General features: G+C 38.0%; 1 protein-coding gene across 1 annotated transcript in view; it reads right to left on the reverse strand.

Annotated features, from left to right (window-relative positions):
* dagla (diacylglycerol lipase, alpha) overlaps positions 1-19855 on the reverse strand; it is a 343026-nt gene that overhangs the window by 3419 nt on the left and 319752 nt on the right. Inside the window, 1 exon segment of the mRNA XM_051923753.1 lies at positions 16540-16694. Coding sequence (XP_051779713.1) covers positions 16540-16694 — 155 coding nt within the window.

Below are 19855 nucleotides of genomic sequence, written 5' to 3' on the forward strand. Positions count from 1 at the left end.
TGTCATGCTTGGGTCACAGATTTGCGCAGAAACACAGGAGGTTGTAGAGAGACAGGAACGTTATTCAAACACTGCAAACAAACATTTGTCTCTTTTTCAAAAGTTTAAACTGTGCTCCATGACAAGACAGAGATGCCAGTTCTGTCTCACAATTAAAAGAATGCAAACATATCTTCCTCTTCAAAGGAGTGTGTGTCAGGAGCACAGAATGTCACATAGATAGAGAAAACAATCTCTAGCAAACAAATCAATGGTGCTGTTTGGCTTTTAGGTATGCGAAGCACCGCGGCACAAAGCTGTTGAAGGCGGCAGCTCACACCCCCTCCGTCAGGAGCAGGGAGAGAGAGAGAGAGAGAGAGAGAGACAGAGACAGAGTTTGTTTTTCAGTCAAAAATCAATACGTGCCCTTCGAGCTTTTAAGTATGCGAAGCACTGTGCAGCATGTCGTTTCAGGAATCAGCTTTACAAAAGATAGCAACGTGAAGATAATCTTTCAGCATTTTTAGACGAGCATCCGTATCGTCTAGGTATGCGAACAGCCCCCCTGCTCAATCCCCATACGTCAGGATCACAGATAGTCAGCGCAAGAGAGAGAGAAAAGTAAGCAATCTAGCTTCTCAGCCATCTGCCAATAGCGTCCCTTGTATGAAATCAACTGGGCAAACCAACTGAGGAAGCATGTACCAGAAATTAAAAGACCCATTGTCCGCAGAAATCTGCGAACCAGCAAAAAATCCGCGATATATATTTAAATATGCTTACATATAAAATCACAATTTAAATGACCGCTACGCGCGCGTGTTGACTCGGCGACGCCCAGAGCAGAAAGAACGTGCTCCGGCTGCTCCAACCGCGCCATGCGGGGAGTGAGAGAGACGCCAATATCTCACACTCTCTCCCCCCTTAAAGAAATTAAATGGGTGCGAGTGAGACCACTGACCTCCCTCCCTTCTATTAGTTATAGGTTATAGTACGTTCGGCTTATCCATGAGTCCGGCTTATCTATGATAAGATTTTATTTTAAAAATTCGTATGATTTTTGGTCTCCGGCTTATACATGAGTCCGGCTTATAGACAAGAACCTAGGGTAATAGGAAATTTTTAAGAAGTCTGCAGTGGGTTAATAGTGATAAAAAAAGAAGGTGCAAAGAAAAAAAACAGCTATATAAGGTGTATAAAACTAATAACTCTAAGGGGAGTCACAGGGTGTACGAAAACATGAGGGCAACCATTAGGAAGGGTAGTAGGGAGGTTATAAGACAATTGGAGAGGATTAAAGTAGATAAGGTGAAACACAACCCAAAGAGATTCTTTCAGTATTTTAGTAGTAAAAGATCAGTTAAGGAGGAGGTGAAGTGCATCAGAAATAGTAAAGGGGAATTAAAAAATACAGACAGTGAAATAGCAGATGCTCTAAATAAGCATTTTCTGAGGTCTTCATAAGTGAGGAAGTAGATGCTCAGATTAAATAGGCTGAAGTCAAACAAATCTCCAGGACCAGATAATATTTAACCTAGAGATATTAAGGAGGTTAGCGAATACATATATAAGCTCTGGACACATATTTTAGGAAGTCACTGCTCACTGGGGAAATTCCGAAGGACTGGAAAATAGAACATATTATCTCGTTATACAAAAATGGTAACCAGGCAGATCCAAGCAACTATAGGTCAATAAGCTCAACATGCATCACAGGAATACTAATGGAAAGAATTGTTAAAGAGTAAGATTGAACACCACATGGTACGTACAGAAGTTTTTCTGAACAGTCAATATGGGTTCAGAAGAGGGAGGACATGTTTTATTAACATACTGGAATTCTATAAGTACGCAACAAAAGGGTTTGATCAAAGTGGAGCTTATGATATTATGTATCTGGACTTTCAGAAAGCATTTGATAAGGTGCCACATGAGAGGTTGGACATCAACTAAAAGAAGTGGGAGTTGAGGGTGATGCTTTTAGATGGGTGCAGAATTGGCTCAGATACAAGAAGCAGAGGGTGATGGTGCGAGGAACCTTATCAGAATTGGCTGATGTTAAGTATGGTGTTCTACAGGGAGCAATGCTAGGGCTGCTACTGTTTTTAATATATATATAAATGGTTTGGATAGGAATATAAATAACAAGCTGGTTAAGTTTGCAGATTATACCAAGATAGGTGGATTGGTAGATAATCTGGAATCTATTAAATTGTTAGAGAGGGACTTGGACAGAATAAAGGATTGGGCAGATGAACTTTAATGTCAGTAAATGTAAAGTATTACACATAGGAAGTAAAAATGTTAGGTTTGAATACACAATGGGAGATCTGAAAATCGAGAGTAGATAGATAGATAGATAGATAGATAGATAGATAGATAGATAGATAGATAGATAGATAGATAGATAGATAGATAGATAGATAGATAGATAGATAGATACTTTATTAATCCCAATGGGAAATTCACATTCTTCAGCAGCAGCATACTGATACACCTTATGAGAAGGATTTAGGAGTCGTAGTAGACTCTACACAATGAACTTCAGACAGTATTCAGAAGCCATTAAGAAGGCTAACAGGATGTTAGGTTATATAGCATGATGTGTGGAGTACAAGTTTAAGGAGGTTAGACTCAAGTTTTATAAAGTACTGGTGAGGCCTCATCTGGTGTACTGTGTGCAGTTTTGGTCTCCAGGCTACAAAAAGGACATAGCAGCACTAGAAAATGTCCTGAGAAGAGTGACTAGGCTCATTCCAGAGGTACAGGGGATGAATTATGAAGCAAGATTAAAAGTGTTTTCAGTTTATGCAAAAGAAGATTAAGAGGAGACCTGATTGAATTGTTTTAAATTATGAGGGGAATTAGTACAGTAGATTGAGACTGTTATTTTAAAATGAGTTAATCAAGAACTCGGGAACGCAGATGGAAACTTGTTAAGGGTAAATTTCACACAAACATTAGGAAGATTTTCCTTACACAGAAAACCATAGACATTTGGAATAAGGTACCAAGTAGCATGGTAGCCAGTGGGACTTTAGGGACTTTCAAAACTAGACTTGAGTTTGTTTTTAGAAGACTTAAGTGGATTGTATTGTCGAGCTTTGTTGGGTTGAATGGCCTGATCTCGTCTAGATTGTTTTAATGCTTAAAAATGTTCTAATTTTATTTAGCTGTTTATAATAATATATCAATAAATGTGTTTCCCTAAAAAATTAACTAAATTTAGTGAACACAAAGAAATACCTGACATCTTTAAGGAATATTATAAAGCTCTGTATGTGTAATGAAGGAGAGGCTTATTTTAACAAGTTTTTTAAAAATTAGAACTGACACAGATCGATAGCTTGCAGAAGAACTCAAGAAACCACAGAGGATCACTGAAATATAAGATGCCAGAAATTCTTTACAAAGCAAGTCATTCAGCTCAACTCCATGGCATACTGTCTGTTAAATTATCTCTGTTAATGTTAGCTATATCTGAGGAAGTGTACGAAGACAACATTCTACTGAACACTTCGAAATTGGTGTCTATCAATGTTCTTCCAAATGAGAATACAAACCCACTTGAATGAGAAAATTATAGAACAATCTTGTTGCAGATGAAGATCCTGTAATTCTACCTGGCAGAACACAGAAAGTGATCTCTCTCATAACACAACAAGATCAAGCTGGATTTATTAGAAGCATACATGTATTGTTTAATCTTTACTGCTTGGTTTTAAATTAAAAAGCATATGTCTTTATTTAGTAGTGAAGTACAAACATTTAATCTTTTATGTCAGAATTACCTGGATAATACTTGATTAGTGTTTTGACTTCAACTATTACTGTGTTCAGGTTTCCTTTTACCTAAAGCTGAAATCTAACATGTACACATGGATTTTTTAATTCACTTTAGTGAAAAACAAACTTCTGGACTTTTAAAAAGTCTGATAAATTTTAAGTGAACTTGATTTTCATGATTTCAAATATTTTATTTTTGGAAAATGTTATTTTCTGAGTGCATCTTTTTGTGATATATGTGATTTATTTTATAGAATGTTGTTATCAAGAAAAAAATAGAACATTAGAACAATCTAGATAGAATGTCATTTGGCCCAATAAAGCCTACCAGTCCAATCCACTTAATTCTTCCAAAATAACAAGTCGAGTTTTGAAGGTCCCTAAAGTCATACTGTCTGCTACACTACTTGGTAACTTGCTCCATGTATCTGTGGTTCTCATTGTACCAGAGACCAAAATTGTGGAGAGCACTCCAGACTTGGCCTCATGAGTGTGTTATAAAGTTTGAGCATAACATCCTTTGACTTGTACGCTACACATCACGCTATATAATTTTAACATTCTGTTAGCCTTCTTAATGACTTCTGAAAGATGACAGTGACATGTCCACGATTACTCATAAATCCTTTTCATAAGGTGTTCATTCAATTTTCAGACCTCAGATTGTGTATTCAATTTTAGCAATTTTACTTTGTACGCGTAACACTTTACATTTACTTATATTAAATTTCATCTCCAACAAATCTGCCCAAGCCTGTATGCTGTCCAAGTTCGTCTGTAATGATTCAACAGATAGTAGATGATCTGCCAATCCACCTAAGTTGGTATCTTCTACAAACTTTACCAGTATGTTATTTATATTCCTATTCAAATCATTTATATATATTAAAAATAGCAGTGGGCCTAGAACTGACCTCTGTTGGACACCACTTTTAACATCACCCAATTCTAATAAGATTCCTCGCACCATAACTCTCTGCTTTCTGATTTTCCACCTATCTACACGCTATATCCTGAACTCCCACCTCTTTTAGTTTGAAGCCAAACTTCTTATGTGGGACCTTATCAAATGCTTTGTGAAAGTCAAGATAAATAATATATGCTCCACTTTGATCATATCCTTTTGTTGTTTCCTCATAGAAATGCAGCATGTTAGTAAAACATGACCCACCTCGTCTCAACGCTTGCTGACTGTTCAGTAAAGCTCCTGTTCTTGCTATATTTGGCTCAATCTTTTTTTTATATATACTGTATGTACTCACTCACTAACCTCTTTAAGAACTCTAGGATAAATATTATCTGGTCGCGATGAATTGTTCCATTTCAGCCTAGTTCATCTGAGTAGTACTTATCTCTGTACAAATTCCAATTATTTAGTACCTCCATAGTAGTTCCTTTTACCACTGGGAGGTTATCCACATCCTCACGTGTGAAGATTTCAGAAAAGTGCAAGTTTTAAACATTTGCTATTTCACTGACTGTATATATTAATTCTCCTTTACTATTCCTAATACATTTACACCCTATGATTCACATTGGACTTATTAGTCTTGTATGCCTTATACAGCTGTTTTTTTCCTTTGCTGCTTTATTTTCAACTCTTTATTAACCCACTGCAGTTTTTTCACAATTTCCTGCTAATTCCAAAGTTTGGGATGTACCTGTCCTGCATTATGTGTAAAGTATTTTTAAACCTGCTCCACTGCTCCTTGACTGTCTCCACGCTTAAAAGCTTATCCCAGTATATTCTCCTTAGATTCTGCCACATCTGCTCAAAATAGTTAAATATTTATTGAAGATGCAGTAATGCATGTTTTCTTTTTGTAACACCCAAAATTATGCTTTGTAAATATAAACTACATTAGCTACAGCTGGTTCATTTACCTTAAAATTTAACTATGTCCTCCAAAAGAATAGCTGTGTAAATCTATCAGTTTCAGTCTTGTATAGCTCAGGGTGGCAGCCATACCCTGTAGAAAATCTGCTGTGTCACGTTCTAAAAATTTTTCATATTCATATCATTCATATATCCCCTCTGTCTTATCTTTACCTCCCTTACAAACATTATTAGTCTAATGGCTTCCTGGATGCTGTTTTTTTCTTTTAAGAAATCATTACTGAATGTAACACTCACATCAATTGTTATACTACCACAATACATTAGTGTGAAAAATAAGCATAATTACTTTATCTTTTATTCACATTTTTGTACTAAACCATAGTTTTGGTCAATGGAAACAACGTGGTACTTTTCTGGTGATTACATGATTCTGTGCTTTCTCCTTACTTTTTCCTTTTATTTTAGTTTTACATTTCTGGACCCATATAATTTTTAATTACTTTGACTGAAGCTTTTAAAACATAAAAGCTGAAGGAAATAATGAAATCTGTTATAACATTTCTGACAAACTGTTCCAACTATGCAGCCATGCTGATTATTACCAGCAACAGAGGTGGGCATCCAAGGAAAACATCCATCCATCCATCCTTTATCCAACCCACTATATCCTAATTACAGGGTCACGGGGGTCTGCTGGAGCCAATCCCAGCCAACACAGGGCGCAAGGCAGGAAACAAATTGTGGGCGCCAGCCCACCGCAGGGCACACACACACCCACACACCAAAAACACACTAGGGACAATTTAGAATCGCCAATGAACCTAAACTGCATGTCTTTGGACTGTAGGAGGAAACCAGAGTACCTGGAGGAAACCCACGCAGACATGGGGAGAACATGCAAACTCCGTGCAAGGAGGACCTGGGAAGCGAACCCACTGTGCCACCGTGCCGCCCAAGGAAAATATACAAACAAGAAAACACTGATTAGTTATAAACATGCTATTTAAAGCCTCCATGTTGAAGAAATGTTACTATTATCGCCAGAATGGTGCAAAAAGGTCATAAGGGCAAGGAAAAACATTAGAAACAACTTGATTCTGTTGGATCAGTGTTTGCAAGCCTAGTAAGCAGTAACAGACCTATTTTGACTATTGTTGTAGCTTTACTATTAACTCTTGTAAAGATGGATCAGAATCAGAACTTCAAGAAAAACAGAGGTGGCTATTCATTAAACAGGAATATATGGGTATATTGGGAAAAGGATGCAAAGGATAGAACTGCCAGGCAACAGGAAATGAGGAAGGCCTAAGAGAAGGTTTATGGATGTGGTGAGACAGGACATGCAGGTGATGGGTGAAACAGAGCAAGATGCAGAGGACAGGAATATATGGAAAAAGATGATCCTCTATGGCAACCTCTAACAGGAGCAGCTGAAAGAAGAAGATACTGTAACTCATATCATGTTATAACCAAGCCACCAAGGTCTATGAACCAATAACAGTTGAGACCAGAGCATTTGCAATGATTAATGCATCAGTTTAGACTTTTTGTTGTTCACCTTGCTACATTTGTTGACACTCAGAATGTTGCTTTGATTGTTCATAAATTGGTGCCTGATAAGATATGAGTTTCAATTATAGTCAAGTTAATTACGGGAGACTTCAATCTCTGTAAACAAGGTGACAATTCATTTGTGTTATGTAAGGGTCTGTATTTTTTTGTATTTTATGATTCATTGTCGTTTTTGAATTATTATTTTTCATACTTGTGTATTTCTTGTTATGTTCATAACTGTATATTGTCCCTTTAACTGTACTTCCACTCTCTGTGCTTTGTGGGGGAGTTTTGGACACTTGTTCAACTTTTCTAGGGTTTGAATCCTAGGTATACTCACCAGCAGACCTTAGTCACCTTACAACACAGACTTTGTCTTTGCCCGACAGGCTTATACTGTATGTGGCTGCATCTGGACTGGTCAGAGTGTGTTACTTGGCTTATGTGCTACCTAATGTTCATTTAGGCTCTGTTCCAGTTAAATGTACCTCCATCTCAGTTCCTCAAATATCTTCTATCAGTAATGGCCTGCAATATGGAGCACTTGGAGCAGTTTTTCTGCCTTACATTTTTGGGCCTGTAGCCGGAGCATACATTAATAAACTGGCTAATACACTAAATCTGGCAGCTAATCTCACCTCTGAAGCTCTTGCTACAAGAACTGTGACTTTGCAAACTTAAATGGCCCTGGATATGCTTTTGACTGCCCAGGGAGGCACCTGCAAGTTGATAGGACAGAAATGTTGCTACTACATTATGGATTCTTCTCACAATATATCCGGACCTGGCCCTATAAAATTCTCCATGCAGCTGATCCAGTTTTTGATCTCAATTGGACATCAGAACTGAATACTGACTGGTTTCTTTATTCCCAGCTGGGTTAAAAGCAGTATTTGTTGCATTAATAACTTCTGCCATCATCATTCTATTATGCTACTGAATTTTTAAATGTACCATGAGAAACTTTATGTCACCTGTCAACAACATCATGGTAAACACTTCTGTTCCCACTTCTGATATTGGTTATGTTGTCCTGTCACTTGAACTGCCTTATCCTAATATATACCTACCTGAGTTAATTGCTTGAAGTAAATGCTTATTGATTATTGTTGTAGAAGAACAAAAGGGTTAATTGTTAGAGTTGATTTTTACTGATAAATATGATTTTCACTATTTGATTACATATTGGTCATACTGCATTACGTATATCCTTGTTAGCTGTACCTGTTAACTATTAACCTTTGCCTTTAGCACTCATAGAAGGGATTGCAATGAAAGTGTCTTGATTTTTGACCCAGTCCTGCTGCTACTTCTCTGCAAAGTTATGTATTGATAAGACAACCAGTATAATCTTGTGTAGCAGAATCCTGACTCTAAGGGTATGTTTATCAGTAATTTACAAGGACATGAAAAATGAAACTAATCACATACTTCTGTAATTAATGTATTTAAGAAGTGCAATCAACAGCTGTAATTCAGTCATCTTCTTCCATTCACTGAGTGACTCCATGCACACAACACTAAAGGCATTTTTCCAATCATTAATTGATTTTGTGAATGTGACTTTGACAAGCCCCAAGAGGCTGGGCCACCCTCACATCATCCATTTGAGCCCTCACCATGACAATTTAAGGCCATAGCTGAGGAAGCTCAAATCAGAAGATCACTGTGCTTGTGTTTATGAGTACAGTGGAACCTCGGTTCACGAACGCCTCGGTACACGTACAACTCGGTTTACGACCAAAAAGTTTGGTATACGAACAAGCCAGGTTCCCTTTCGGTTTGTACATGTTCAGTCTTTCCCTGTGCATTTCCTGTGCAGCGAGCAAGAGAGAGAGCGACACACACAGAGGCAGCGCGAGAGACAGAGGCACACACACAGGCAGCGGAGATGGAGAGAGCCGCGCACACACATAGGAGCACGTGCGAGAGAGGCGCGCGCGCACACACAGGAGCGCTCTAGAGAAACACACACACAGGCGCTCCAGGCTCGCAAAAGAGAGACGCATGCACACACACACAGGCGCGGGAGAGAGAGGCACACACACACAGGAGCGCGCTAGAGAGACACACACACAGGCGCTACAGGCTCGCAAAAGAGAGACGCACGCACACACACACAGGCGCGAGAGAGAGCGAGAGAGAGAGAGCGAGCGAGGGACGCATAAAGTAGAGAAGGCTTGTTTTTGTTTTCAGTTCTATTTACAGTGATCGGTTCGTAGCCTGCATTGTTGCAATGTTACTTTTCTTGGTGGTTTATTAAATTACGGATTTTTCAAATGTTCATTTTTTTCCCCTGTGCTTAAAACTCATTAAAAAAAAGTGTTTTTAACGAGCGGTTCCTGCACTATAGCGCAAACTATTGCAGTGTTAGTTTTCTCTGTTGTTCAAGGTTTTCTCAGTGTTATTCAATGTTTTTACATTTAGTTTACCATTACGTTGTGCATTCTATGGTATTTTTAACTATATTTGTGCTTAAAAACTAAAAAATATATATATTTACATACAGTTCGTACGGTCTGGAACGGATTAATTGTATTTACATACAATCCTATGGGAGAAATTGCTTCGGTTCACGACCAACTCGGTTTACGACCAGAGTTTTGGAACGAATTATGGTCATGAACCGAGGTTCCACTGTATTGCTGTTTTTGTTGGATTTTCTGGCTTCCTTGATTTATTTTGCTTCTGTTATTGGTTTTCTACTTTGGATTACAGATTTGGACTTGTTTGCATTTTTTCCTATTTTTGGTATTTTGAGCATTTTACTTGTATTCTATTTTTTTCTAATAAATCCTTAACATATAAAGATTATTTGTTTGCCCTGTTCATACAAGCTGAATGTTTACAGTGAACCTTCTTTGTTGTGGGGCTTATGCTATAACTTTAGACTGTTTTTGTTATTCTGCCAGCTGGCCTTGTTTGGGGTCTACTAGGCTGGAAGTGTGCAGTGGGCAGGCTGTGTAGGTTGTGGTCCTGCCTTTATAGTCTCACATCCATTTTGCTATGCTTGGGATTTCTTTTATTAACAATCAGTATGTCATGGCTGGTAATGTCAAGAATAAGCATGGGTTTCCTCCAGGTGCTTGAGCTCCCCTGTCAATCCACAAAGACATGCAGGTTACATTAACTGGAGATTCCAAGTTGGCACTGTGCACAACTAGGCTCTCTATCCAAGGCTGTTTTCTGCCTTGTAACTAAGTTCCACTGCAAGGCTCCAGATCCATGTAACCCTTAGTTGAATTAAGAAGGTTGTAGAATTTTATATTATGCTACTGTGGTGTCATAATGTGAAAATAGCTTAATTATAATTTTTAGATTAAATTAGGTTGGCTAAAAAATTTAATTCAGCTTTCGACTTTGTACAATTTCAGTCTCTAGAAGAGAAGTTTTACATTCTTGCAACCATCTTGTTTAACTGTCACTGGATGCACCGCATAGGACTTTCATTTAACTAGCTCTTGTCTACAAGTTACAGTCACAGACTACCAATTGTTGAATGGTTTGATTTAGTTTATTTGCCACTGGAAGAAATTTAAAAAAATAAATCCTTAGAGAAGCTGTGACAACAGAAATAGTTTCTAAGATAAACGTTAATTCTTGTTACGATCTTGAGAGATAATATATTTTTAGACTTCAGCATGATTTTAACCACAATAGTCAGGTCTCATCTTCAAAAAAGTAGATAAGGAAAACAACTATCCATGAGACTAACTGAGCACATTCACTTATCTAGGTAAGAACAGCAAATACCCATAACATTATGCCTGAGTCTATATTGTGGATCTAAGCTGCATTTTTAACCATCTATCCAGAGGTGCAGAGAAAAAAAAAAACCTCATTAAATAGAAGAAGCGAATTTTGACATGGTTAATTGTCTCAGAAAAATAACATTTTTGAAGCAAGTGTATACTGAGGGGTTGATATGTTTAAAATTAAATGTAATGATTAATCAACCACAAAAAAATTTTTTTCAATTTGAAAGGTGCAAAAAATGGTAGAGAACTGGTTAACAAATCCAACTGAGCGAAAATTCGGTCCATTATATTAAAATTATTAATATCACATTAACCCATAAATCAAAGTCCTGAGATGGGATCCCAAGCCTGGTTGTCATTTAAAACATTTCATAATTTTGCTCTCTTTTCAGCAAGACTGACAGGAAGATCAACTAACCCCCTTTTATCACAACTACACAGGGTTAATTGATTTTCATTAGAAACACCAAATAATTTAGCAAATTAGAATTTCTGTTTTGCTTATACTTATACAATATTATTTATCCTGGTTATCAGGATATTTAAAGAAGTTATAGTTTATATCTTAAAAATATGTGGACTAAGGATCCTGTGATGCATTTGCAAAGCCAATTTTTCCTCATCATGTTTACAGGAAATTAAGAGATAAACCCAACAAATGTTGGCACAGAAAAGTCCTGGACTACAGGGAACAAAGAATAGCTTTATTTAAAATCTATGGACTTGACCATAAGATAGCTCATTATTTTCCGCAAGTAACCTAGTTATGTGGCAATGTAACCGGGATACAGTTTGGAATTTCATAGTCTGCACAAGTCTGTTGCAGTCTCCTAGCCTGTGCATAATCATTATTCTTTATATTTATATAGCGCTTTTCTCACTGCTCACTTCAACCACTGGTGGAAATCAGCCAGAATGATGGACTGATAGACATAGAGACAGGGAGAGCAGGGTACCTTACTTGATGCTGCTGTTCCTGTGATGGTACTGCGGTTGTGTAGCATCCACCTGGATAATGCTACGGCAACCATTTTTGCACAAGTATGCTCATCACACATTAGCTATTAGGTGGTGAAGTGGTGAGAGAGATAGACAATTAGCGACAGGGGATGATTAGAGAGCCAGAATGACTAGGTCAATTTAAACTGGACATCAAGATACTCACCATTCTTTACGAAGAATGCCTGGGAATCTTTTATAACCACAGAGAGCCAGGACCTCAGTTTTATGTCTCATTCGAAGGACGGCATCATTTTTACTGCACAGTGCCCCCATCACTGCACTGGGGCATTGGGATCCATACTCAGATCACAGGGTAATCGTCCCCTGTTCGTCTCACCAACATCTCTTCCAGCAGCAATCTCAGCTTTTCCTAAATGGAGTCCCATACAATTTTTGACCTGGCCCAAACATGCTTTGCTTCAGATGGTTGACCTCTTCTGAAGGCATGTGGTAGATTATGGCTGCATGTATTTGCTTCACACATGCTTCCTGCAGCCACGGGTAGAAAATGGTGGAAAAGTCCATTTCCTCAGGCAAATGCTTGGGTGATCACATTACTCGTTCACCTAGTTGAAATTTTCAGTCTCAATATTTTAGAAATTGCTAAATTTATGTTAATGAGCTTAACATGCAGTACTAAGCTCAGCAGCACAATCCTGGGAGTAGTAGGGCAATGAGTTAAAGATAATGTATGTTACATAGTCCAATTACTATTTAAAGTAACAAGTAACCTAATGCAATAGTTATTTTATTTAAGTAAAAATACCTGTGTTATTATCATCCCAGCAGTACTGGATGTAAGGCAAGAAGCAAATGTACCATTACCCCAGTCTTTTGAGGACTCAATTGCACAGCCAAGCAGATAAGAGTGTGCTGCATACAGTCTGGTAGCAGAAATCTATTAATAAAATGTCAGTTTAGTTTTCATCCAGCTGTTTGCTATAAATATGTTAAAACAGTGTGACTGAGTGACTTGACGGCAAGTGTTCACACAGCGAATAATTAGTGGCTTGGGTCAAATATGTAAAAAGGGGCAAAATGGGATTTACTTCACAGCACCTTTTTTTTATTATTTTTTTTTTTTTTACAAAAAAGCAGTAAAATATCACGTTTGCCAGTGTTTCTTGTCAGTTTTATGAAGGTCCATATATGGGCCAAGGATTTAATAACAAATGCTGGCTAACTTCAGAATGTGCTGTTTTGCACAGAAAAAAAGAAAAAGCAATGCAAAATCAACACACTGTTTGTAACACATTACATTTTACAATAAGTAATTGTATCGGAAAACTTTTTTGTAAGTAATGTTCCCCACACTGCTCAGGGAATGCAGCCTCCATGCTTGTTTTCAGATTCACAGCAATCATTGAGAATGTTTAATCTTTTTCTATGACATGACATGAGTGTTTTGCCAAAGGAGAACTCTTTAAAGGGATTTCCGCTTGCAAATGGGTGTTTTTAAGAAAAGAGCTTTCTGTCTTTACCGGATTGCTCATGTTATTTTAGTTTTGTGTGTGCATGCAAACACGCTCAATATGAGAACAAGGGTAAAAAGTATAGCATTATATACAATCCCTAGATTTGAATGGACCTGACCATAACATCACTCCTTATTTTTATAAAAATAATAGTATGAAATGAGGAACTGTACTACTACAAACCAGAGAAACATTGCTGTACTGCTGAAATGTACAAATGCACAAGTTATTACCGTATACTTTTGTGCACTGGGACAAATCTATTTGTATAGGTTATGTTACTGTTTCCATGCATTATTTACTTCAGTTTCTAACATTACCTTTGAAATTAATATGTTTTGAGCTAAACTGTACACTAATATAAGTTAATCCTAGAAATTTGATTCTGTTCATCTGGACAAAGTTTTTAAGTGGGAGAAATATTTCGAGACTTATCCAAGTCTCTTCCTCAGTCTCAATTGACTGCAGGATTCTCCAACCTTATAAGCAGTACCTTTGCTTAATCACAGAGACTAGCACCATTGACAAAGGACCAGTTGATCAGTGATATGCAAATTGTCCACTGATTAGTAGACGTGTGAACCATTCACAGAGGGTTGAGGAATGGCTGCAATCACAGCATTGTAAGATGGCGACAGATGTACCCTTAGGCCCCCTCCTCTGTTCAGAGATGGTTGTTCCTTTTTTACGTAAATGGCCTCCTTGATTCCTCTCTCAAACCAGCGCTCCTCCCTGTCCAGGATGTGCACCTCTTCATCTTTAAAGGAGTGACCACTATCCTGTAGATGTAAATAGACTGCGGAGTCCTGGCCTGATGAGGAAGCTCTTCTGTGTTGTGACATGCGCTTAGCCAGTGGCTGCTTGGTTTCCCCGATGTACAATTCACGGCACTCCTCCTGGCACTTAACTGCGTAAACTATGTTACTCTGTTTGTGCCGTGGGACCCGATCCTTGGGATGGACCAATCTTTGGCGTAGCGTGTTTTGGGGTTTGAAAGCCACTGAGACCCGGTGTTTCGAGAAAATGCGCCTCAGCTGTTCCGATACTCCTGACACATACGGGATCACTAAGGGTTTTCGCTTAGGCAGTGGATGTCCTTCCTCTCTCATGAATCGCTTGGAGCGTTCTTTAGGTGTCCTCCCTGCTTTGACAAAGGACCAGCTGGGATATCCACATTTACTCAGGGCCTTTTTAACGTGGTGTTCTTCTGCTTCCCTGGCCTCTGAGTCTGTGGGAATGGTGTTAGCTCTGTGTTGTAGAGTCCTAATGACACCTAGTTTGTGCTCTAGTGGATGGTGAGAGTCAAACCTTAGATACTGGTCCGTATGTGTGGGTTTACGGTACATATCCACTTTCAAATGTCCCCCGTTGACGATGGAAATTTCACAGTCTAAGAAGGCTAGCTTGTTATTTTCCATATCCTCTCTGGTGAACTTGATGTGTTTGTCCACCCCGTTGATGTGGTCTGTGAACTGTGGTACCTCCTGAGATCTGATTTTCACCCAGGTGTCATCCACATATCTGAACCAATGGCTCGGTGGTGTTCCAGGATAGGATGATAGAGCCCTCTTTTCCACTTCTTCCATATATAGATTGGCTACTATAGGTGAAACAGGGGAACCCATGGCACACCCGTGCTTCTGCCTGTAGTACTGGCTTTTGTATATGAAATATGTTGATTGAAGACACAGTTCCAAAAGCAGGCACACTTGGTCTGCGTTGAGAGAGGTTCTTTTACTGAGAGTGGGGTCATTCTGTAATCTCTTACGTACTACCTCCACTGCTTCAGTCACCGGGACACAAGTGAATAGAGATGTAACATCAAATGAGACCAAGGTTTCTTCTGCCTCCATAATGACCTCTCTCACTTTCTCCACGAAATCCAATGTGTTCTGAATGTGGTGTTTTGAGCTGCCTACCACCGGGTTAAGAACAGCGGCCAGGAACTTGGAGATGTTATACGTGACTGAATTGATCATGCAGACAATGGGTCTTAAAGGAGCACCCTGTTTGTGTATTTTTGGTAAACCATACAGACTTGGTGTAGATTCCCCTGGGTATAATCTGTGGTATGTGGTCCGGTCAATAGCATTGTCCTGAACTAACTGCTTAAGACAATCTATCACCTTTTTCTTGTAACCACTACCTGGATCTCGCTTTAAGGGCTCATAAGTATTTTTGTCACTGAGCAGAGACAAAATTTTCTCATGGTAGTCTGTCTGGTTTAGCACAACTGTGCATCTCCCCTTGTCCGCTGGAAGGATGATGATGTTGTTGTCCTTGCTGAGTGCCGTGAGGGCCTTCCTCTCCTCAATGCTGATATTGGATGCAGGGGGTTTTGCATTGCTGAGACATGCCGAAACTTTTATCCGCAGTTGTTCTGCTTCCAAATCAGCAATGTTGTTGTTTCTGATAGCAGATTCTGTGGCTGTAATCAGTTCCACTAGCGGGATTTTACGTAAAAAAGGAACGACCATCTCTGAACAGAGGAGGGGGCCTAAGGGTACATCTGTCGCCATCTTACAATGCTATGATTGCAGCCATTCCTCAACCCTCTATGAATGGTTCACACGTCTACTAATCAGTGGACAATTTGCATATCACTGATCAACTGGCCCTTTGTCAATGGTGCTAGTCTCTGTGATTAAGCAAAGGTACTGTTTATAAGGTTGGGGAATCCTGCAGTCAATTGAAACTGAGGAACCGACTTGGATAAGTCTCGAAATATTTCTCCCACTTAAAAACTTTGTCCAGATGAACAGAATCAAATTTCTAGGATTTCCTTACCTGGATTATTGAGCATGCATCGAGAAAATATAAGTTAATGTTTGTATAAATACATTTCTTACAGTTCCCTACGGTTAATATCATGTGAGAATCGTATTCCTGATCAAATCAAACCACTCAGAACTGAAAAAATGAAATGAAAAGGATTGAAAAAAATCAAAAAAACAACATATTTGTTTTGAACAAGAATGGTAGCGAATAAAAAAAGAAAGTGAATAGGAAATACAAAGTGTAAAAGGTGTGGATTGTCTTACTTGACCTTGTTCTTCACTGCTGATGGTAGAGGAAATGTGGTGGTTGAAGGCAGTCAGACAGATGGACTGACAGACATAGAGACAGGGAGAGCAGGGTGTCTTACTTGACGCTGCTGTTCCTGCGATGGTGCTGTGGTTGCGGGACAGTGAGGTATTCTTGGAAGACAGTCTCAGGATTCAGGTCCACTTCAGTGGGGCTCACCATAATCTTCGCTGCTGATAGAAGGGCAGTCTTTCCTTTATTATAATTCTCCAAAACCTAAATTGGGAAGAAATTTACAATGTAAATAAACAAACACAAATCATGTACTTAGTACCTCACTGCAGGTAGGGAACATATTTTCTGTCATTTGTTCCAAATATACTCTTTATTAGTCTCTATCTTTGCCACTATGTCCTTGTCAAAAAACATATTTTAAATTAACAGATGACATCAACTGTACTTAAGAACTTAACAGTTTTAAATATATAACTTCTGCAATAACATAACATATCAAAACATAATATGTTCCCAAACCTGCTCAATCCAATTCATACGCACTCTAAATTTCTAAGCTGAAAAATTCAATGTGTTCATTCATTACTCAAAATTCATACAGTAAAATTCAGGGTTATGCTCATTAGCTTAACTTTTATGCCATTTATATTAATTAACTGAGGTGTAAAAAGCAAGGTAGAAGAGCAGCTATACAAATATTTAAACAAAAAGGGAAGATCTTCTTTTACTAATATGAAGAAAAAATATACAGTTTATCATTGAACATATATTGGAAAACATAATAAATTTCAAAAACATTTTGATGCAATATTTCTTGAGATAACTTCCATTAAAGAAGTTAGGGTTGAAAGATATTTTTATCTAAATCAGATAGTGTCAAATGTGATATATCTAAGAGAATAGTGCCATTTTTGTTTTTAAAATTGTTTCAGTAATTTCAACTAAATTAAGTATAAGTAACTATTGAAGTAATAAGGGGGTGTAGAGTTAGGAAAACAGTGTTACGGTAGCAAGCAGGGGAAAAGTAAAGTTTAGTAACTTCAAAGAACGCAACATGAACTGGGGCAGAGAGATTTACAGGAGGTTGAAGGGCCAACAGGTATTAAATAACTGCAGTAGTTCCTTAATCTGATATTAATCTCTTAATTTTTAATACGTAACATAAATAATTTAAATTTAATAAAAATAGGTTGAGCCATTAAATAATCCAAATTTAAATTTTAATAATGAGACCAATACAATGCAAGTCCCATTTGATGTTAGACTTTTTGGAGGGTTGCTTGGAAGAGTCAGGCCTACTTGAAGACTACATGTGCAGGAGATCCCAGTTGATTCAGCACCTTAGTTGAGCTCAAGGTTGCTGAAATTGAAGAAGAGGTGGCAGGCCAGCATTATAGCAGAGAAATGGTGGACCTGGCCCCAGAATTCTTTAATGAGAGTATGTGCACTCTAAGCTAGTGCAGGAGAAGACTCCAGCGCTAAGAGGAAGAAATACTGTTTTCAGGACCTTGTGGAGCTGTATAGTGACTGTGAAAACTCAGATGTGGTAGGCAGGTATGAGGAGCCTGGAAGGATCACCTCAAAACCAGTTACCAGAAAGAGAGATGTTGTGATAGTAAGGGACTCAGTCATTAGGGGCTCTGAGATTCAGGTTTTAGAAAGAGGCAGAGAATATGGAAGACCACCTGTGAAGAGCAGAAAGGCTCTTAGCTGGAGCAGGGGTGGATCCAGTTGTCATCACCCATGTTGGAAACAATGACATACAGTACATACGGGCAGTCTGCAAGTTATGCAGTCTAAATTTAAAGATTTAGGTGCCAAGCTGAAGAACAGAACTACTAACGTAGTCTTCTTTGATGTTTTGCTTGTGCCACATACCAGTCCAGGTAAGACTGAGGAGATTAGAAGGTTTAAAGCCTGGCTCAAAGCTTGGTGTAGAATTGAAGAGTACAGGAATTCATTATGGAACATATGGGATCTGCCCCACCGTGACAATTTACATTTAAACCAGAGGGGCACCAATGTATTAGGGAGACATTAGTTGAAGATAGGTATGGGATAGCTGAGGATAGGGAATTTGAGACTTTTCAGGGTTAGAACTTTACATTAAGGGACAATAAGTAGTAAAATAACATATATGCATAGTAACTTAAATTCTACCCCAAAGTTAAAGTCCCAATGGAAAACAAGCAACACATTATTAATTGCTTGTTCAAATGCCAGGAGCATCAAAATAAATAAATATATTATGCAATAACAGAAACCTGGCTAAATACCAAAGATGGGGATGACTGCAACTTAGATGGTTACACATTTAGGAAGGATAAACAAAAAAAGAGAGAGAGTCATTTATATAAAACAGTTTAACTGAGCACAGTCTGCAATTCAAAAATGAGCCATATATTACTGAGAACATTTGTATTTGAATAGAATATTAGGGATTGAGGTCTTATTTTAGGAGTGTGTTATTTATTGACCCCTCTTTAGAGACAGTAATTTCAAAGTGCATCTTTTTAATAATATTAAAAAAGGCAAGTTTAAAAGGGGAAATTATAATCATGAAGGACTTTGTTACCAAAATACTAACTGGACTAACTTTGCAAATAGCTGAGCTCAAGACCGGTAGTTATTAGACATTAATCAGTTAATGATTTTTAGCTTAGTATGCTATAGGCACAAGATGGGGGTGGGGTGTTTTGGAACCTGTAGATTTAGTATTTTGTAACTAACAGAATAGAATTCAGTGTGTATTAAACCAATAGGGTCAAGTGACCATAACATAATGCAATTCACAGTGTTTTGGTACACACACAGATATAGAGACTAAAACTGTTAAGTTTAACTTTAGCAGGGCAAATTTTGAATTCATGGGTGTTGAAGTTTTTCAGGAATAGTAAGGGAGAATTACAATATACAGACAGTGAAATGGCAAATACTCTAAACTTGCATTTTTCTTAAGATTTCACATTTGAGGAAGTTGATAGCCTCCAATCAGTAACAGGGACTACTAAGGAGGTATCTAGTGTTCTGGAAATTGTAAAGGGAGAGGTACAGCTTAGATTAAATAGGCAGAAATTGAATAAATCACTAGGACATTTATCCCTGAGTGCTTAAGGAGATCAATGTGTGCATATATAAACCCTTGACGTGTACTTTTTAAAAGTTACTGCACACTGGGGAAATTCCCAAGAACTGGAAAATAGCAAATTTAATCCTGTTATATAAAAGGGTGATCCAAGTAACTATAGACCAGTAAGCTTAACATGCATCATAGGTAAATTAATGGAAGGAATTATTAAGGAGAAGGTTGTGTTTTGCTAACATGCTAGAATTCTATGAGGAAGCAACAAAAGGATATGATCAGATAGATACAAATAATATTACTTATTTTGATATTCATAAAGTATTTGATAAGGGTCTAC

The sequence above is a fragment of the Erpetoichthys calabaricus genome, chromosome 2, assembly GCF_900747795.2.
Source record: "Erpetoichthys calabaricus chromosome 2, fErpCal1.3, whole genome shotgun sequence".
In the NCBI taxonomy this organism is placed as follows: Eukaryota; Metazoa; Chordata; class Cladistia; order Polypteriformes; family Polypteridae; genus Erpetoichthys; species Erpetoichthys calabaricus.